General features: G+C 40.5%; 1 protein-coding gene across 6 annotated transcripts in view; it reads right to left on the reverse strand.

Annotated features, from left to right (window-relative positions):
* Positions 1 to 1065: 1065 nt before the first annotated feature.
* Positions 1066 to 22189, reverse strand: part of opn7b (opsin 7, group member b) — a 110936-nt gene continuing 89812 nt past the window's right edge. For 3 of the 6 annotated variants that reach the window (XM_037105174.1, XM_037105176.1, XM_037105175.1), the window contains 5 exons: positions 16559 to 16646; positions 16306 to 16468; positions 14208 to 14335; positions 4274 to 4608; positions 1066 to 3184 (listed from right to left, as the gene is read on the reverse strand). In XM_037105174.1, the coding sequence (XP_036961069.1) occupies positions 2693 to 3184; positions 4274 to 4608; positions 14208 to 14335; positions 16306 to 16468; positions 16559 to 16646 (1206 nt within the window). In that variant the 3' untranslated portion in view covers positions 1066 to 2692. Of the gene's footprint in view, positions 3185 to 4273; positions 4609 to 14207; positions 14336 to 16305; positions 16469 to 16558; positions 16647 to 17518; positions 17577 to 18505; positions 18627 to 22189 lie in introns of those variants that run through there. The other 3 variants (XM_037105173.1, XM_037105177.1, XM_037105178.1) reach the window with 2 other exon arrangements.

The raw sequence follows: 22189 nt of genomic DNA on the forward strand, positions 1-22189 counted from the left end.
CCGATGCTATACTGTAATGATGCTAATGCGTTGCTGCATTATGACAGAAATTGTGCCTTGTTCATTACCTGACGATGCTGTATGTTTTCTTGCAAGTGGCCTTGCTGAATGTGTAATGCTGTGCTGATATCAGCTCAAACATAACCTAAGCTTACATCTAACAGAGCGGTAAGCCCTGAGCTAACAAGGGTCTTACCAGAGGGATAAGTGTTGTTTGAAAAGTGCAAGTGGGCTTTTAGTTGGGATGGCACTGGTGCTTAATATCAATTTCTTCAAAAAGCGCTCGCTATCAGTGTCGGAGCAGTATTTATGAAGCGAGGCAGGCAGCAGAATACAACACGTGCTGACATGGTTGTTTTGCGTTAAGCAAATTATTTGATGACAAAAAGTGAACCACTTGTGAAGTCAGGTAAAAAAAACTGCACAGAGCTGCCATCTTCACTCTCACCATGGTAAAGAAAGGAATCATGACATGGCATGAAACTCACACAGGTCACCCAGAACACGCGCTTGAGCAGATCTAATTGATCTGGTCCATGGCAGGTTTTTTTGTACATTCATTTGATGACCTATGGGGAAAAAGTGTAAAACTGCTTGTTGGACAAATAGTGCGGTTAAGCTTGACTATGCTCACTGGGCATTTTTTATCGGGATAATGTTGGCAGGTGCTGAGGCAAAGCCTTGTGTCTCTCATGTTATGAATCCATTTATTAAACAACAGGCCATGTCTATTTACAAGAGGCGAGAAAGAACCCTAAAGGCATCCATGCATAGATATAAATTAATTTTCTCTTGCCTTTGTTTTAATGGCTTGAAGAACATGTTTTATATCCCCATATTAGTGTTCCATTTTTGTTCTTGTTCGTACACCAGACCCAAAAGTATTTGCTGACACACCATTAGCTTCTCTCAGGAGCTGCACACCTCTGCTCATGAAAGCACACGCTCAGAGAGGCACATTAGAAAAATACATGCGCATACAGTATAAATAAGCCTCGTACCTTTTTTTTTCTCTCACCTTTGTGGGCACACACAAACAGGCCTCCCTAAAGTTAATCCGACCAGTTTATAGGATAGTTCCAGTTTATTACATTTTGGGTTTATATTTTCATCATTCCTGTCTGCAATGATAACATACTGACTGAGTTTACTGATGAAATCTGTGAACGTGATAACATTGATAAAGCGTAGTCTGCCACAGAATGGAAGTTTGAGTTTACACCAACGAAGTCCCTGGTTGTTAAACTAAACTGGAAAAGAGACTCGATGGGATTAATCGCTTTTCTTTGTAAACATCTATCACCTTTTATGTACACACTTCATGGCAACTTTGACTGACCTTGTTTGCTGTAACTGAGTTCTCAAACAGTTTCTGCAATTAAGGATAATCATCATCATCACGGGTCAACTTTCAGTTTTGATGCACACATTTTTAGCAGAACTGATGGAAACTGAAACCAAACCTATAAACATACGTCCTAAAGTGTAAAGAAGGAAACATATTCTTTAACTTGCCATTGCTCTGTTGATCTTTCTTAAAATAACTTGACCGCACCTGATCAGCCTCGCAGAAATAAAAGATGCCTCTTCTTCTGATCATCCTTGTCCAGCATGTGTACAAGAGCCAACTCTCTGTTTGATGAACACCTATAGATATCAAGCATGTCCAGAGACGGCAGCATAACTACAACCTTATTGTTCTAGATAAATATTTTTGTTAGATAAAACATAATATAATTACTCTCATCAGTCTATTATAGGTTCCAAAGCAACACATGTTTTGTACAAATGAAAACTTGCAGTTTATTTCAAATGAAGGTCCTATTTCTGTCAAGAGGTCTCCACAGAGTATATTAAGAGAGAAAAGAGCTTATTGAGGGTTATATTATAATTGGTTATCCAAAGTCCTGCCCCCCAATTCTTCTGCTTTTATAATTCAGTCATGCATTCTATCCTGGACACAGCTGAGTAGACAAAATTGACATTGGCAGCTGCTCTTTGCAGAAAAATCAATACAGTACCCCCTGGGTGAATCATGGGCTGTCCATGTTCATTTTTACACATGTAACAGTGGGCTCACTTAGCCAAATCTTTGCCCCTCAGGGCTATGCTCTTCACTCCTTGTAGGCCTAGTTAATCTAGACAAATGTTGAGGCTGGACTACTGCAGTTAGATTAATTAAGGCTTTGGAACCTCAATGTATCCCCAGAAACAATGAGAACAATTTTCCTAATAAATAACTACAGCAACCCTGTGGTCCTGCAGTTTTAGGCATGCAGTCATAAACACTATCAAATGAAATGCATTGTCAAATACAGTACTTGTAATAAATACATTAAAGGTAGTTTAAGAAGTAGAAAGTTTTAATATCTGCCTCGAAATGCAGCTTGTATCGATTTGCATGTTGCATGTTGGTTGTCTGTTTGGCTCATTTATCCTCCTGCATTGGCTTCTGACTTTGTGGTCCTCCGTTGTTTTTTGTTTTGTTTTTGGCAGTATCACATGTTTGAGGCATGAGAAGTTCTTAGTTTTTAAACTTTTAGAGTTAAACATTTTTTCCTTCATTCAGTCTTTGTCTTTTCATTTTTCATTCCATTTTCCCTTGCATTTAGTGTCTTTCAACCTTCATTTTTTCCCCATCTATTTTTCTTCCTGTTTCACCATCTCACTGTTCAGCTGTGTGTTTGTTTCTCTAGAGGAAGTCGCTCTGCAACTCATTAGACATCTGGCTGACTGCCACCTCACTATGTTGCGATCCTTTAAGTATCCTGGCAGTCCGCTGGGGGCTGTAGTCTTCTCTGTTTCCAGTGACTGTTTCAGGGCAAGGACAGTGTCTACAGGTTCCGTGGTTCTCTGGCAGCCCGTTGGACAACCTTGTGGAGTCACACTCCTCTTTGTGATGGGATTGCATGCAAGTTACTTTCTGTGTGGAGCTGTGCTGACAGAGACATCCACAGAGTGTCCTCCTGCACTTGGCCACATCCCGACACAGGAACTTGCGGAAGTTGGGCTTGAAAACCAGATAGACAATAGGGTTATAAAGGGTGGAGGACTTGGCAAAGATAGCTGCCCAGGCAAAAGCCATTGGGGGTACAGTCGCTGGGTTACCAAATGCTGCCCACATGGACACGATGGCATATGGACTCCATGCTGTCAGGAAACCGATGCAAACTGCCACAGACAGCTGAAAAGTGACACAAACACATACAGAATACATGCATTATGTAAACATGTATAGTGTCAACTCAATCTCATATAGCACAACCCCAAAATCAGAACAGTTGGGACGCTGTGTAAAACATTAATACAACAAAAGTAAATTATTTGCAAGCAAAATTTGTCAATGAGCAATGGTTTTATGAATTGTTCCTGCACCCATATAGTCTCTTCCATCCCAATTAGTACAGTATGTGGGAATTCTGGATCAAAAACTGTTGAAATGAATTGACCTTTGTCATATCATTTGTTGAGTTGTGTGTTGAGTTGTAGTTCCTTTCATGTCGTCACCCATCGCTGCTTCTGGGATTGGGTCATCAGCGAATGAGACTAAGCTTGACATAAACAAAGCTTCAAAACCTGCTCTGTGAACATTTGTGCCGGAGTCACATCAGATGGATTTTTTTCAGCACTGGTGGATGTTTAATGGTACGTTCAGCATAAGCGACGTGATCATTTGTGTATATTCAGGTGACTCATGGAGTGTTTAACCACCCTGACCAGCCAGATTACTTCACTGTAAATAAGCAGTAAGCTAACATTAGCGAGCAACAGCGCACACCAATTCAGCCCTCAGAGATTCTGGTTCTCTCTCTGGTGCGTTCATGAAATAAAGAACATTTTCCCTCTAGCTCCAGCCAGCAGTCAACTTTTCAGTGGGTACACAATCGACACCAATGTCTGTCACACCTGCACATCAATGCTGCAGTCAGATTATTAAACAGGAGTGAAGAGTAATATCTGAGCCTTCCACCTATCTGTTTATGGCTCTGGATTAGAGCAAAACCCAATGTGACTCTGGGCGTTTAGTGTCCAGAAAGGCTCTGGCTCTGCACCTGACTCTCTAGCCAGCTCTCAGCAGCTGAGTAGTGGCTCCAAAGCTCTGCCCAACCCTCTACACAACACTTGGAAAATGTAGTTTTCACCCCTAGTGGCAGTAGCCGTATATGTCAATAAAGGATAAATGATTTATCACAGCCTTTTTTATAAATATGTTGCACAGCGTCCCATCTGTGGAACCGTGATTTTATCTTACAAAATGAACTCGTGCTTTTACCTTAACGATAAGTGCATGTGCGTTGGTGGTCTTGTTCTGTGGGGACATGTGCTGTTGCACAGCCTGACGGGAGCCCCGGACCGTCATCAGGATGAATGTGTAGGACAGGAAGATGACAGTGCAGGGCACAATGTAGCAGAAGAAGAAGAGGCAGATGATGTAGCTCATAGCTGCAGTGCTCTCGCTGGGAGCGTGCCAATTGATGCAGCACGCTGTACCGTAAGGCTCTGCCCCGTACTCTCCCCAACCCGACAGGGGACCCACGGCAAAGACTCCGGCGTAGCACCAGATCCCAGCGACGAGCAGGCTGGCGTGGCAGTAGGAGAATTTGTTACCTAAGGAAGAGGGAAGAGACAGAGGCAGAGGAGGGAGAGTTGGGGGAATGATTACTGACAGATGAGGACATGGAAGAAGGATTCAGCAGCATAGCAACAATATGCTACTGAAGCATATTAAGTGTGGTTACCTGATGCTGATGACAGGCAATGAGTGAGGAGGAGGAGAGAGGACAACAGACGGAGGAGGGAGTGGGATGAAATCCACAAATAAGTGATAAACTGCTTGATAGGCAATGGATAGGTAAGCCTGACTTAAAAATGTGGTACAATCACTGTACCACATGCAGTGTGGATAAAGTACAAACTAATTCGATCTCTCATTCAAACCAGGGCTTATTTTGATGTGACCTCAGGCATGTTCACATAGGAGATCACATGGTCCACAGGAATGCCAGCCACTCAATTTGGCACATAAAATCTGTTGTCATCTGCCAACATTTCTCCTTACAAGAAGAGATTGTTACAACAGCTAATGCTTGTGCAGTCTAATTTCTGTGATAGGTTTTGTGTTTTAATCATCAGATGTGAGTCTACTGCATTAACAGAGTGACGCAGTTCTGTTCGTAGCAGCGTGATTGGGGCTGGAGCACTCGCTTGTCTGTGATACTCATGTGCCAGATTGTGAATAAGGAGATCCATGGGAAACACAGAAATAGTCCTCACCACAACTGTCGACTGTAATTGAGCTGCTTCAGTGTGGAATCAGTGAGGAGGAGAACACAGGGAGCCTTGATACCACACAGCCTCTTCAGCTGGATGTCAGCCCCTCTTACAGTTCAAGCTGAGGGTGGGGGGTTGGTGATTAAGCCCCGTGGCACTCGCTGAACTGTGGCGCTGGGGAAAGGGGCTGGTTGGCCACTACAGATGGCTTTTATCTGATGTGAAGCGTCCCCACACCAATTTAATTCTCCAGTTAGCCGGTCGGCACGAGAAGGATTCAGCCTTGGCTCTTCTTTCATGGAGTGCTGATTGCATTTTCTAACAGAAGCTCTCCAACATAGAAGCTGCTCTTACATGTTAAGTAGGTATGCGGCAAACGTTTTTTGTACGTCACCTCGAGGTATCTGATTATACTGATCGATCACAGCTCTGTCTTTGTTTATCCATCACATTCATGTTTATTTACTTATTTTTTTTTACAGTGCATATGGTCTTGGCTGTATAAAGTGATTAGTTTGGGTCGTATCACGCGGGGAGGAAACCAGTCAGTGAACTTGTTTTGAATGGAAATGCTGACAACCATATTCAGTATATAAACCCTGTCGAACACTGCCATATGTACTGTGAGGGATGTCGATTTTGATTGAGATCTAGTGAAGCTCATTCGTGTCTAATAAGCATCAATTTCCACTGCCAATACCACTTTACATCAGGGCAAATATGTCACATTGATTACTTTGTCAGTTAACTTCAAGTCAGTCAATTCCACAGCTCCCCCCTTCATTCTCTGCTATTCATACTCCACTCCCTCTTTTTGTTAAAATATCCTTAGTCCTGTTACTGAGGACGTGATTGGCCAGACCACGCTTGGCCTTTTGTTTGATGCGCTTCGATCCAGCGCTCACAAGTTGATCAGCAGTCATTGGCTGCTGTAGGATACTGCAGAAAAGGAAAGCGCTATCTCTAGTGTTTCCTTCATCGGTTTGCACTTAGGAGCACGTTCTTTACTGTCTTTTTTCAGCCATGGTTAAAGTGGCTATATTAGTTAAAGTGGTGTCTAAAGCGCTGCTTTATCATAACAAGTTGACTAATGCTACCTGCTGGTTTTGGAGTTATGTCTTTTCATGCAAGCACAAAACGTACGGGCTAGCTGGGCTTCAGCTGTAGTCTTTTGACGGTGTGTTCAAGTGCAGCTTTTTGGGTGAGAAACCGGCAACATGATGCAATGAATCAGTTGATGTTGGTTTGGAGCGTCTGGGAACTTTAAATGGTTTTTAGCAAAGGTTTGTTTGAATGGCTTTTTTTTTTTAAGGATGGCTGTCTCAAACTAAAACATAAGGACTGCTCATCATCAAGGAAGTTGGTCTGGTAGATTTGAGTAATTTCAAGTCTCCACTTCTCATTTTGAAGCTTTAATGTGCAACCGGAGAGACAAATCCTGGGAGAACTGTCAAAAAAAAAGCAACGCAGTTTATTAACTTGGAAAAGAAATCTTTGTAGAAATAGTTTGCTGTCTCATCAGTTCTATGGAGAAATGTGTGTAGACTCCGTGCTCCAAATAATAATCCCAGTGGGATATCGTTTTACATCATCAGTTTCTTTCATATTTTTCCTCCGTCAGTGTCGAAGCTATTCCATAGTCCAGAAAATTGGCATTTCAAAATCTGGTTTCAGCGAGTCTCAAACTTCATACATACTACATGCAATCCAATTAAACCAGGGGTTTATTGTCCTTTGACAGATGATATAGTAGCCCATGTTGAATTTAATGTGATAGACAGTCTCCGTAATAACTCCACATGTGGACACTGAACCTTGTGTCAGCAGGCTGTACATGTTATCATGGTTTTCGCTCTCCATGCCCCCCAGTAATCTGATCCTCTTACATTTTTGGTGTTACTCCACAAACACAGTCCCCATGCTACTTGTTTCTCTTTTTCATTTTTATGCAAAGCACTCCACGGAGCTGGCTTTTGCTTCACGAACTCATGTATGTTTGACAGACTGCAGATTCCTCACGCAGGGAGATTGGTGTTATTTCCAGGCCTTGTATTCACATGACAGTGAAAAAATAGGAAGCAGAATCTTGTCTGCGTTTGTGTGGTAGACGCAGTGGTTGAAAAGGTATTCAAATCCTTTATTTAAGTTAAAGTGCTACTACCAAACTGTGACCATACTCCACCACAGGTCGTGCATACAAAACCTTATGTAAATAACCCAACCCTTTATGCACTTTTCTGTCCTGATTAGAATAAGTGTTGTTCAGTTACCCTGTTTTATTTGGAAAATGTTTTCTTCAACTGATCTGGCGAGACGTCTCTTACATTTTTGTCCACCTCAACCTGCTCTCAGCGTGACACTCCCTCCTCTCTTTGCAACTCTTTTCTCTTTTTCATGGCACCTCTCTTTGCCTCTTTCTTTTTATTATCATCGCTTGGCCTGCTAAGTAATATATGCTGTCACCAAGAGCACTGGAATTGGTAGCTCTCCCTGTTCCTTCCCTCTATGTGTTCCATGAGTGGAGAGGCCCGCCTCTTTATGGAGCTCTCTGTCCTGATTGGATAAAGTGGGCAGGGACACCAGAATTACTCTTTTTTTTTTTTTTTTCACTTTTACTGCATGTGTGGTGGTGGGTTACTGACCAACAATCCATAACAGTGATTACTGATGGAAAATAGAGCTATATATTACTTAATTTAAAAATACATGAATGCTTACAACAGCACAATAATGACTAGGGCTGCCACTAATTATTATATTCATTATCGATTATCTGATTGCTTTGTCAATATTTTATACACGTTGTGGAAAGGGCTCATGACACATCACAGCCCAAAGTAATGTGTTCAAATGGATTTCTTTTTTCAAACCAACAGTCCAAAACTCAAAGACTCATCATAATTAACAAAGAAAGGCAGGAAGCCATTTAAGAAGATGAGGCCAACAAATGTTTCAAAATGATAAATCAATCATCAAAATGTTCAATTATTCGACTAATCGTTGCAGCTCCACTAATAATGTTTCAAGTTTACTTCTTTACAAGGTAATATTCAACACATGACCCAAAAGATACACAGTCACTTTACATGCCACGAGTCCGTCTAAAAACAGTTACTGTAATCATTCCTGGATCTTTGTATCAATCTCTACTGATTGTGCACGGGCGCACGTGTGTGTGTGTGTGTGTGTGTGTGTGTGTGTGTGTGTGTGTGTGTGTGTGTGTACGTGTGTGTGTGTGTGTGTGTGTGTTTGTTTGACTAAGCGAGCATGTTGGCTCGCACACTGTGTATGAGTGTATGAGCCCAGAGGACAACATGGTTTAACAGTGTGTCTGGAAACTGTGTACATTTGTACAAGCTTCCTTGCAGGGAAGTCCCATAAAGGCGTAATTATTTATGCACATTTGCATTTCAAACACTTTTATTTCTGAGGCTTGTAGTCTCGAGGGGATTTTACACTGTGCATTATAGACTGATTCTCTAGAAAACAGACAAGGGATGCTCTTTAAAAACAGCCTTGACTCCAATTATACTTTGCCTATTAGGAGTAATCATTGAACCTACTGGAGTCTTGAATAGACTTCTAATTCTATTAGGAAGCTCCTCATTCGTGCGCTAATCTGTCATATCTGTCGTAATCTGTTAAAATGGACTTCGACAAATGAAGCTTGAATTAGCACAATTGTGACCATCAGATCTATACAATCTCCCAACGTGTGTGATAACTGATTTGAGCTGCCAACGTCAATTTTCTTATGATTTCTGCTACATGCTGCACTGTCACGTACGGCTTTCTGCCTTTCCCAGATGTGCTTCTGCTCCCTTCCCTTATATTAGTAACTGCACTCTGTCCATGCATCTTTAAGTTTGTGTCTCAGGCATTACGAATCCCATTGATACAGCATGTGTCAGGCTGGCTCTGTTCTGTGTACCCCTGCAGTGTGTATGGGCGGATGTGAGTGTGTGAAGCATATAAATGGGAACATCCCTGGATTCTGCACTCCGGGATGCAGATTCCTGGGGTGAAGAATCTATACCACAACATAAGAATGTGCAAACACTCGCAGTCTTCAGAGTATGGACATGAATATATAGCATCAGTGTTCCCGGGTGAAATGAAATCATGTGCATTTTTTTTTTGTCTACTGACACCAGTTTAAATGAATTGCATATTCAGTCTTTCTAAATTAATTATGTATCGTGAATTATGACTAAATGGTGCTGTGACAAATGATTTTCACAGAAAGACAAAGACAATATAACGATGGATTAATGAGCAAATTAGGAGTGACTGATGAGTCTTGGATTGAAAACTGAAATTGAATTAACCTACAGTAATACAGTCTATAGATATGGACACATAGAGCTGATGGGAAAGTCCATGTGAAATTGTATTTAAGAAAACTATATGGCTCCTAAATCAACTTTCTATGCTGCCTAAAGAGATTTAGACACAGGCAATCATGTAAATAAATCGCCAGTGGCTTTAGTGATAAAACAATGAATTATACTCATGAGTAATGTGTAAAGAAGAGTTCACACACACACACACACACACACACACACACGAGTGTCAGAAGACTGAAAAGTTAATGTGAAATGAAACTGCCTGAAAAAAGTAGTGACTCCCACTGCTGTTACAGTGGCACTATTATGGCCATAAGAACATTACATGTCCTTGGGCAAAAACATTAAGTAACATAAACGTCACAGTATGTTTTGCGCAACATCTTATCCTTTTATTGGATCCTTGTGTTGTATGTATTGGCTTGATGTTAGCTTTTTTCAAGGGGGTCACTTTGTGTTGCAGAGCGGTGGCGACCAATCACCGATCTACTCTTATATTGCATCATATTGTCTATTTTAAAGACAGCTTAAATACTTGTTCATCTGTGCCCTTACCATTTTTTTTAACATAAATTTGATTTTAATATGCTGGCAAAGCTTAGACTACTAATTAGTCCATCTAAGGTATTACATTCTGTTTTTACAGTGTTGTCAGACTCAGGATGTCTCAGGGGCAGAAAAAAAAAAATCCTAACTTCACCATGTTTTGTCAACTAGAGGAGTACCCTAGGGGGTGCTTTATCGTGTTTTTCTACTATAGGGGCATCCGAAAGAGCACTTCTGCTTTGTTTTTTCAAACACAAGCGCACAATATATAATTCAGCCTCTCGATAGTGTGATATTTCTACTCTAGACGTATCACCTAACCCTCTGGCATCAATTACATATTTCTGGTTCTGATTCTGATCAGCTGCAGCCGGTGCGTTGCTGATGTGCTGTTTGTGCGAGCAACCTTGTTTTTTGGAACATTTTAAACAAATTGTGTAAATGACAACACTCTAATCTTGTTTTGATATCTGAGCCTTCCTCTCTGGATGACTATGCAGTCTTGTGAAATACTGCAGTGCATTCACATTTTATTTGGTGCTGTGTAAGTTGTTTGGTGTTGCTTATATAACATCACAGCCAAGCCTTGCTGTTGCTGCTAATTAGCTATTTGACCTAATTAACATTCTACCCACAACTGCAAACCTTTTCTTTAAGAATTTGTATGATGTTATTATTTGTGTCCCCTCTATGGTCATTATATCAAAGCCACTTGGGATCTTTGGTATCGTGAAATCTGGGGAAAATCTACACAAACAGAAGGACATGGAAACCCTACATGGCTGGACTGCAAACACAGGTTGTACTGTACCACCTGCAAGGCAATAACATGTAATACTCAGTGACATTGCTGCACAGACCCACTGAAAGCCAGTATAACGGATCATTACATCAACCATTCGTTATCCCTGTTCCTAGTGTTCTTCTCAGCTCTCTCCCTGCTCTCGTTTCCCCCACTCATTCCCCTCACATGTGTTTTTCCGCCTCACTCTACCTGCCCCTCACCCCGTCGTTAGTTTGGTTTGTATTTTAGTCCAGATTGTGCTTTCCTGATCCTGTTGTTCAGTTATCCTCTTTTTCATGTTCTTTTTTTCTTCTTTAATAAATGTCCTGCAACTGATCTGCTGGCCAGCTCTCTCTTGCATGTGGGTCCACCTCCTTCTGCTGCTATCAGTGTGACAGTCCCAATTAATGTTAATGCTCCCAACCTTGAGACAAAAAACACAGTGTCCTCCAACAGAATGATATGAGTTTCAAAGACTTTGTTTCCTGCATTCTGGTGACTCTAAAATAATGAAAATAAGGGGGAAAAATAATAATATGAACTCTGCAACAGCAAATTCTTTTTAAGACTTGTCATCTTTGTTTTTAATCCTCAGGAGAGAATACAGAATAATTAGCCCCTCTGGCATGAACTGTTATTCATTATTTATTTGTTCAATTTTTTGCCCCTGGCCGATAGAGTCACTGCACATCACTACTCAGTGTTTGTTGGCCTGTACATGGTGATTGACATCCTGTCCACCAGTAACTGACATAAAAAATATGGAGCAGATTGGACACGTTAGATGTCTCTATCCTTTAAATCTTTCTTTATAAACAGGCATTCTTCCTCTCATGACATCTGCCATTAGCTTGAGAACTTGTCTCTTCTCCATTTCTCTGTCAGTCTCTCACTTACTATTAATATTTTAATTATTTATTACTGATTTTGGAAAAAGATGAACAATCGAAACTAAAACAATCTAAAATCAAGGTCCACTTACTAGTTTTCCCATGGCTTTCATGTGTATTACATGCGCTTTACTAGCGTATGGAGTTTTCTCTGTTGTCATGCAAAAGGACCTGTTGTCATGCACCCTCAGTAGCTGCTGTTGGACTTTTTGTGTATGGGTTAAACCTCATCACCTTCAATGTCAACATATCAATCTCCACGAAAAACTCATGAAAGAGAGGAAGTTGACATTAAGTTGGATTTGTTTTATCATTCTTAATCAAATCCAACATCATCAGAGACCCATTCACACCGGGTACTTCTTGTGTCGTGGGTGGATGTGATAGCTATCTGATATGTCAAAGTTAAGTATAAATGCATCCAAGAGGGGCATCTGAGATAGAAGTCTGAAAGGTGCAGATGCATCTGTCTCTCCGTGGTTAATCTTTACTCCTCCGATGTGTAACTATATCAATAAGCAATCTGCGGAAATTACCTCTAAAGGGTCTGTCGAATGTGATAAAGGTCGCTGAAATTGAAGTTATCTGTTGTTCTTCCTGTTTACAAAAAGCAGCCGTGGCGTATGATTTCCATATGGGCGAGAGAGACTTCTGTCTGTACGTATGTATGTATGTGCAGTACGTATTTGCATTTTGCTGTTAAAGTGTCCTTGAACGCCTGATTGTCAGCTGTTGTCCTTGAGTTAAACCATACCATTAGCTATACGGGCAGGATGCTTTTGTGAGTGGCCATGAAAGGAAGAGTGTTTCATGTGGTAAACACCATTATGGCCACAGTAAATGCATCTCTACGTCACACGTCGTGGGAGTGCTACTCAATGTTAAATTGACGCCGATCCGTCATAACAAAAAGTGTCAAAGACACTCACATAACCAGTGTGCAGAGGACGAGTTGCAAGTAAGTCAGAGAAGTGGAGATGTGACATCTGAAGCTGCTCGACCCACTTTAATGTTCTCAGAGTGACTCAGTCTGTAACCAAGGACTTCTGACAAAAGTAATGATGGTAATGGTTTATAGGGCACTATAGGGCGTTTCAGGATGCATATTCTTCACCCAGGGCTCTCCTTGGCTTTTTTACTTGCAGATTTTTTTAACCCAGGGTTAAACCTAAGCCCAGGACAATATGATTCACACTACATTTCTACTAGCCCTTGGAACATAAGCGAGTATATGAGCATATGTCTGCCAGACTGTAGCCATAGTCGTGTAATAAAAAAACATCCTGAGAGGTCTTTTTATATAATTCATATACATATATGTATGTACATAAAGTTATGCTTCCTCTCTGAGTGAGTGTGACATTCATGGTGCATTCAGGTGGACGTTGTACATTGTTCAATCCACATCGCTTAGAAAGGCATAGCATATGAGCTGCAGAAATCAATGCTTAAATGGCCACGAAGGTTGTCAGAATGGGAAAGTCTTGCCTTTTCTCTTATTTTCTGTTGTTTGAATACATAGCTGCCTGTCACAGCTTGCTTTTTTCTTCCACGGCAGCACAATTTTGACAAGATCACATTGATTTCTTAAATTCTTACAAAAAATCATATCAAATAAAAATCAGAGGCTGCCCTTTAGTAACCACCTGTTCTAGAATGCTTTGTTATTACTCTGTTTAGCCTTGTTTCACACTGGCACCTTTCAGCCCTGCCTTTGGATCATTTCCAGAGGATAACACCACAAAATACTCCTGAGCAGGACCAGTAAGTCAGGAAAAACAGACAATGAATGACAATACAGCAAAAGACAACTGTTAAATAATTAACACTTTAAGTGTCACTCATTTTATTATTACATGTTCTACCCTTCTGCAAAATTAACAACAAAAGTTGAAATCAATTAGTAAACCTGACAGCATGACTGCAGCCGGAACATGCAGCAAGGGAATTGTGAAATTCCAATAATTGGATGGTTTGTGAGTTTTTCAAATGAAGACCCTGCAGGGGAATACATTAAGGAGGGAAGGGAGATTAAAGTCCTTGTAAACATGTCCTTATTTACATATGCTGCTGTTTAAAGAGGTTAAAGCATGGCCTTGAACATTAACATTTCTGCAGTGAGGCCACTTTCGCTTTACAACAAGCCCCTGACTTTCTGGCTTCTCTACATTTACATTTCTTCACTTCCGATTCAAGGTTTTTGGCTTCAGGGGGAGAGCAAGAACATCGTCATGGGTCAAGCCTGCCATCCAGTTCATCATTGTCGCTAAATGAATTACAGTTTTAAATGCAGTTTGTTGTATTTGATGGATTTTTTTTTTCTTTTTTACATAAAACGATTAATTGAAGCTCAAAGACTGGTTGACTCACCATAGTTTGGGCAGCAGACCTTCAGCCAGCAGACAGAGGAGAGCACAGTGAGGTTGGTCAGACTGCACAGGCCAAACAAAACGCCGCAGAAGGCGTAGACTACACAGGTTGTCTTATGAAACAGCCACCTGGAGGAGAGACAAACAGATGAGGACTTCTTTGAATGTGATTTGTTATCAACATCCTGATGCAAAAGCCAGCAAAATCCTTTCTGATGGATTGCACAGTTCATGGCCAGTCGATGAAATGGGTGATACATTTTCTGGCCTTCCCCCTAGGTCACATATAGCCACAGTAAGCAATGACGCATTTTGACCCAAACATGGCCCACATGACAGCCATCAGCGGCACATGCACAGGGGATCAAAGTGTCGAGCAGGAGAGACCACAGGATGAACCGGCAGAGACGACAGACCTGGTGCCATGTGTTGCAACATTTCATCAGACAGTTTGACTGCTTTATTTGCATGGAGGCGTTTTGCTTCCTTCAGAGGACTGTCGTCAGCACTTAAAAATACTGAGGTTACACATTTTAAGGGCAATCTACCAGGAGAAGTTTTTTCCAATTTTGAATCCCTTCTCATTTCCTCTATTAATTTAAAAACTGTGTAGTCAAGAGTGTAGGTTTGGTGTCACAATGGAATTAGAGGGAGAGAAGTGAATCCTTTGCCAACATTAATTAACATTCATATCAATATAGAAAAAAAAAAAAAGATAAATTGTCATGTTCATATACCCCTATTATCAATCAGTAATTTCTTTTTCTGTTACTGTTACATTATTACTGTAACAGAGGAGGTGGAAACACTTGTTTTAAGCCCCGATGACTCAACAACCTTCATCTACAAGATGTGTCACGCCTTATAAACCCTGAGAGGTGAAACCCAGGTTAAAAAAATCTCTAATCTTATAAAGACAATGTATAATATAACAAAGTCAAAACAATGAGAAGAGGTGAAAATGGTCACTCACAGTGTTGAGACTACAGAAAATTACACCCCAAATCTGTGGTTTCCCGCGGCTGAACAGAGCAGATAGCAAGTTTCAACTCAGTGTTTAGCCGACGGGCCACAAATTTATTATCATCATTTGTCATGACTTGAATGGTTTTGTTTCAAAGTAGGCTTATTCAACTTCTATTTTATGAGGGCCAGATTTGATTAGATGTGAAGCACCAAGGGGCCTAACTTTTATATTTCCTATATCTGAGCAGCTATATTTATTAAAAAAAATAAAATTACTTTCAATTGTTCTCTGTTTTGTTTATTCATTTTCTCAACTAAATATAACAATAAAGATACAGAAGTACAACATATAGTAAGTAGAAATAATGCATCTTCTTGGGTATTTTTTACTCCACAACAGACATAACTATTGAATTACCAAATATACTACCAATAAAATGATCAAAGGGCTACAATGAGGTTATTAAAGGGCTGCAGGCTGCCAGCAGAATGGATCTATTGTGAGTTATGTTTTTTACCACAGATGTTTATAAAATCCTAATGATTATTTGCTTTTATGTAAAAATGTATTTTGTCTACTATTGATTCTAAAAGTTACTCGCTGTAAAAAACCCTGCAATTCCTTTGTGTAATGTGTAAGCTAATGTTACAGCTTGTCTGTTTACCCTGATAACAGACATGTAGAGTGTAGAACGTAGTAAACTTGTGTTGCATTACAAATGCATACACTTAACAGGACATATAGCCCTGACAAGGTTAATCCATTACTTTTGATCACCCTTTTACCTCCTATTTTACATCATATTTTCACTAAAAGAATCTGAAAGTATCCTGTCAATTGACGTACTCAAACCCTATGTCAACCTGGACTTTGTTTTTAAGTTTTTGTCTGTGCCAGGCCCGGTCTGGTGGGTCAGGGTTTTGGTTCCGGTATCCACTTTCTAGGGGACACGACTTTGGTGTTGTTAATGGCAATTACAGCCCCGCTTCTCTCAAAATTTCCCACTTTTTCACTCTTTGATAGTCTCTTTGCCTTCTTTTCCTCATCCATCAGGTATGTATAGAAGGTGAGGATAACTTTGTGACATTATAGAAGAAAGGAGAGAGTGGTGGAAACCTGAATGATCACTCACATGTGAGCATAGGCTGAGGGGATGGCCAGTGGGAACAGGGTTAAGGTCATGCCCAGGTCACTAATGGCCAAGTTAACCACAAAGAACTCTGCTGGCTTCAAGGAAGACTTCTTTCTATAGGCCACGAACAGCAGAATCCCATTCCCCAACAACGACAGCACACCTGGATGACAAAGAGATATAAGGACTGTTGGATTTAAATGAACAGATAAAATAAAGTTAGAGAAAAAAAAACCCCAAAAAGACGGCTTACCAAAAATGGTGTAGAGAGTGGCCATGAGGAAGTCATTGTCTTTGGATATTCTGGACACGAGCAGAAATGTTTCGGAGGCATTTCCCATCTAGAAGAGGAAGAGAAAAACAGACAGGGGAAAAGGGAGTGAGAGAAAAATCTTTGAAGTTATGTTTTTCACCTTCAGGCAATTTAATAAATGAGCAAAACAATTTTCTAAAATCACCAGTGACTGTCTCAGACCACAGCTAGTTGTAACAATGTCCCAAAACCAAGTTACAATAATAAATACAGTTTAGCGAGTGTCAAAAATCCTTTGCATCTCTGTCTTCAGTGACTCTGTGATCACTGATGGAATCTCTTCCTACAAGTTAAAAATAGACAACAAAACAACACTCCAGCTCTTTCACCAATCAATTAACAATGTCCGCCTCCTTCTCCCTGTACAATTTGATACAGTCTTGTCAGGGTTCAACAAAAGGGGGCCCAAAGGCAAGACACAAAAAAGGCTGGCAGCTAAACAAAGTAAAATGGTGAGCTTTATTAAATAAAGCTGTAAACCAGAGTCCATTAAATACAAAATACAAAGTCTGATTTAAAAGGCGCTGATTAACAGATTGGACACAGGTGAAACACAGAAAAAGGTTGGGGAAATAGACAAAAGGAAATAGCAAGTGAAACATGACACATGAGGACAGAACTAAAAAAATAAAACAGGAAATAACTGAACCACAAATTCAAACCATGACTAGTTCCATGAACAGCTCCCGGTACCAGGCGGGTAATTGCATTCACAGAATGACCTGCTGCCACTACAGTATGCACTGTGGCCAAGTGGAGCTGCTGAGGCAATCTTTTTAAGGGAATTTATGGGTGGCGATAACATGAAAATGTATTCATAGCCTTTCTATTTACTCAATGACTTCACCGCATCTTACAGATTAAAGGTGGCCAACAAAGGGAAGAGACAAGTTGAGTCACCTGAGGGGAAGAGTTGAGCTTCTTGTGGATAAATCCGTATTAGCATAAACTCAGGAGATTATCTTCAAAGAGAACCAGAGGTGAGGAAATTGTTTTCATATCATTCTGCGTGGACTTTCTATTAGAATTGTATTCGGCCTCAGTGCATGTAGCCGAGCTCGTAAGAAGATCAAATCCTGCACAGGTGTGTGCGAAAAATGCTTTCCTGTCTTTGCAGGTGTGTGTTTACGGGGTTTGGGGGATTCATCGATATTTTACTGTGGAGTGGGAATAAATTATTTTGTTTTATCATTCATCAAAAATGACTACAATTCCCTTTCAAATGATATCAAACAACATGAAACAGCTTCATTATGCAATTTAATCATTACCCCAAAGTGTTATCTACATACTCTGCTCAATCACGGCTTGTGCTTCCTGCATCAGTCCACATTTGTGTTGTTTTGTTAAGGGTGAAAATCATTCTTATTGCATTATAACTGCATTCTTGCAGCAGCCTTTCACAGTTTCCCAGAGAACGCCTTGTCTTGTGATGTTATTTTGTCTCCTTTTCGAATGTTGTTGTACGCACAATTTACGAAATCATGATGAAAGAAAGCAACAAGCTTAAATGTGCTGGTCCAACTATAAAATTGGTCTGTTATTATTATTATTGTTATTATCTGTATATTATTGCGTGTTAATCACTTAAGACAAAAACAGTTTGGACACTGTGTAAAATGAAATAAAAACATGATGCAATAGTTTGCAAATGAACTGTGTTGAACGACAACAGTTTTACAATGCTTTCTCAACCCCAGAAATGTCCTTTATATGATCGTGTGTTCCACACAAATGATGGTGGCTTCAAATTCAGAATAAGCATAGTATTACAAAAAGTCAGAGAAGGTGATGAGCTAAAACATTAAACATGTAGTCTTTGTATAGTTTTCAGTTGAGTATATGTCATAAAGGTATGAGCAAATGATCACATTCTCTTTTATTTACATTTTACACAGCTTCCTAACTTCTTTGAAATCTTGGCTGTAGGTGAAGTTGTCGTGCTGGAGCGCTCTGCTGCCCTTGTCAAATGTTCCCACGGATGTTCAGTGGGGCAGAGGTCTGGTGACTGTGGAGAGAACAGAGGGGATGTGACGGCACTGCACTGAGCCCTGAGCGGAGCTTAAGATGTCACACCAGACAATGAGCACATCGGTGAGTTCCACAAATGGATGAAAGACTCAGTGTTTGCTAACTAAGAATACACTGCATCCAAAAGTACAAGTCATGAAAAAGTGTAAATATAATGACGATAAGTGGGTGTGAAATGAGAGTCACATGAATACAAGAGGATACCACTAAATGAAAGTGAGGGTTCACAATGCGCTGGGCTAGTAAATACAAACATGTATTTGTGTGTGCGTACTTGCATGTAAATGAATATTACTGCAGGCAAAGTGTGTGGATGCACAAAGCACATAAAGTACCTCCAAGGACTTTCATTTCTCTAGTTTTATTCAGGCAGTAAGAATGAGACAACAGTGTGGTCCTCTGCGGTTATTGTGAAGGTGCAGGGAGTTAACTGTGTTGTTCAGTACTTAAGCGCTGCTAGCATAATGTACTAAAGAGTTGTAATTCTTCTCATCATTTATCATGATACTGCATCAATACATTGCATGCACTGATGCCTTTACATCTGAGAAGCACTTTAATGTATCACAATCTATAAACTGATCATTTGTTTTTTGTTAAAATCTCATCTCAAAGGTAAATTTAATAAGTGTATAAGAGTACAGTAACTGCCTCTGAAATTCATTGCAGCATGAGTATAAACTAGCATGACAACAGTTAAAACATCTAAAGTTCTGAAAGTTGGTTGCAGATTCCTGTTACATAATGCCCTGATAGAGAAAACATTATGCTGCTGTTCCAATACTCCAGATGACTTGTGTAGGCTGAAAGTTCATCCATCTTTATAACCTGCAATCCCACATTCCCCACGCTAACCTGCAAGAAACTTCAGCCTTCTACCTCTTTTTCTTCTCTTACTTTTCTTTGCACATATTTATTGCCCTTTCAGTAACTCAGTAGCTCCAGAAGGACATCTCATATTCTACAATGAAAATAAAATAAAATTAAATATTACCTTGACTCTCCCTCTCCCCTCTCTGTCCCTGAACATGAAATTCAAATCCCCAAAGATACAAAGACTGTAAATCTAGTAGTTTTTGCCAAATAATGGAGGGAAATGATTTCTATGTGCTTCACTTTTGGGACCATTTACATGCAGTTCAGAAGACCTGGAGTCCGGGCTGAATTCCTTTTCAGTTTTTTCCAGATTTTTTTCAGCCTTGTAAGACTTCACCTAACGGTGGGCTTATCAGCTAGTCTTTCTAATCTTTTCAATTGTTCAGTCCCCTTACCTAGGAGAAGCTTCTCAGCAATAACATCTTTATGTTATTCCATACATTTAGAATTACTGAAGGGGATTTTAGACTCAAACTTTCCTGACCATAATGTTATTTCATGTGTTTTCCCTTCATGACAGCTCTTTGCTTGAGACATGAGCTTAGTCAGGCATCTTACTGAGCTTAGGGAACCCATTTTAAATCAATTGCAAGATTTGAAAAAAAAGGATCAAAATCAGTGCAGCACATCTAGAGATTGTGTGACTTTATTTATCCCCTGAGTACTTCTTCCATCCTTTAGAGATTCAGGTTTCGGTTTGCTACTTGGCAAATGTAGCCTTGAGCCGATAGTAGAGATGAGGAGCAAGATACGAGACCTCACTTCTTTCTAACACCACATTCCCACCCTTTTTTCATGTTTGAATTGGTTGTGTTCAGCCCCAACTGATTTCAACTCATGTCACATGAGGTGCTGCAATTTATCTGAGTTTTATCTCACTTGCGAGCCATGAAAGGCCTAAACCTATCCCTTGGATGTGTAAAATCAGAGGTGATCCCCTTTTTGGTTAAAGTATTTTTATTGACAGGGGCTTGGACTCGACCCTAGGCCACTGCAGTTAGGACAAAGTCTCTGTACACTGCATTTCAACATCTAAAGCTGTGTTTGTAGCGACTGGTTTGTACTTCTTTTGTTTTTTCCATTTCTCTTTGGTTCATTTTAGATTTGGCCCAGCCTTTTTATTGTCGGTTTTGTTGCTTATAATTTGGATTTGAATTTTGGACAACAGCTTCCTTTTGTTTTGTTCGTTTTTGTTCTCAGCCTGCCTGTTATTGTGTGTCTTGTGTTTGGGTCCTCATGATGTTTGCAAACTTCAACAGTATGAGATGACCAAGAGTGAGGAGAAAAAGAGGCTCAGAATACACAGGAAATTAAGTAATGGAAGACAGACGAGCATCAAAAAGAGCATGAAAACAGACAAATAGAGGAAGTGAAAAGTAAAACTACCAAAATAAAACAGGATATAACTAAACCAAAAATCTGCACTGTGACATAACCAAGTGGCTTTAGGGTAAGGTTTCAACAGCTGAGGCTTGCAGAAAAGTGCAAGGAAGAGATGCCAAAATTTGAACAGAGAGGAACATCTTGGTGTCATCAGTGCTTGCTATATCTTAGAGAGGTGTCTGTCAAAATAGACTTAAAATGGCTGTGGCTCAAGGGCAGAGCCAGCGTTTTGTTATCGGAAGCTTATCGAAGTGTCCTTGGGCAATATACTGAAACCCCAACTGCTTCTGATGTGCTGGTCGGCACCTTGCATGGCAGCCACCACCGTCAGTGTGTGAATGTATGAATTACTGTAAGTTGCTTTGGAGAAAAGCGTCTACTAAATGCCCTAAACGTAAATGACTATGTGTCCGCATGCATGTCTACATCTATACACCATGGCCACTTCCCCTTCTACTGTGTGCTCTCCTCTCAGTAATGTCAGGGGTACAAGGGGCAAGACTGGATTAACTGTCTGCCTGAGAGGATGAAATCAAGAGGGAAAATGAGAGAGCAGCAGAGGAGGGAGGCAGGGTTAGAGGGAGAAACCTTTGCTCAGCCCCATCGGACTGACAGGAGAGGAGAAGTGCTTTATAGAGTGAGGGGAAGTCATAAAGTCAGTGCCAGCACATAGCCGAATGGTGGAATTTGGGCTAATCATTGTAGAATAAGTCTGACAACTTAAGCCTCACTGTCACACAAACAGAACTTGCAGTCTTCACACAAACAGACACATGCAGACAGAAAGGAACAGGAAGAGAGGGCAAAATTGTCAAGGGGAAAGAAGGAACCGGATTCAAAGAATGGGGCACTAAAACGAAATCAGCAAGGACAAGTGAAGGATGAGAGAAATCCTATAACTGAAACTGTCACGAGCACAGGATTGAAAGCAGAATGATGGAGATTAAACATAAGACGAATGGGACAATTGGGCCATTCAGTGATACTGAAAACATCCTCCCTGTGCACCCTTATCATTGAACACCCTTGTGAAGTGCTAAGAGAATCAGGGTGGGATACAACCAACCGTGTATTTTCTCTTGAACATATTCAGGAAACAGATTACTGTATTTTACACATACACTCACCCCTTGAGTCTCCAGTACTGCAGTGTTTGATTTTCACATATAAATTCCAACCAGACACCACCTTCACTGTCAGACTGATCTTCTTCTTTCACACGCAAAGAACGCTCCCTGGATTATTCTCCAATCCTCCTTCCCCTCGTCTTCAATAATATGG

Source organism: Acanthopagrus latus, chromosome 7 (genome assembly GCF_904848185.1).
Source record: "Acanthopagrus latus isolate v.2019 chromosome 7, fAcaLat1.1, whole genome shotgun sequence".
Taxonomy (NCBI): Eukaryota; Metazoa; Chordata; class Actinopteri; order Spariformes; family Sparidae; genus Acanthopagrus; species Acanthopagrus latus.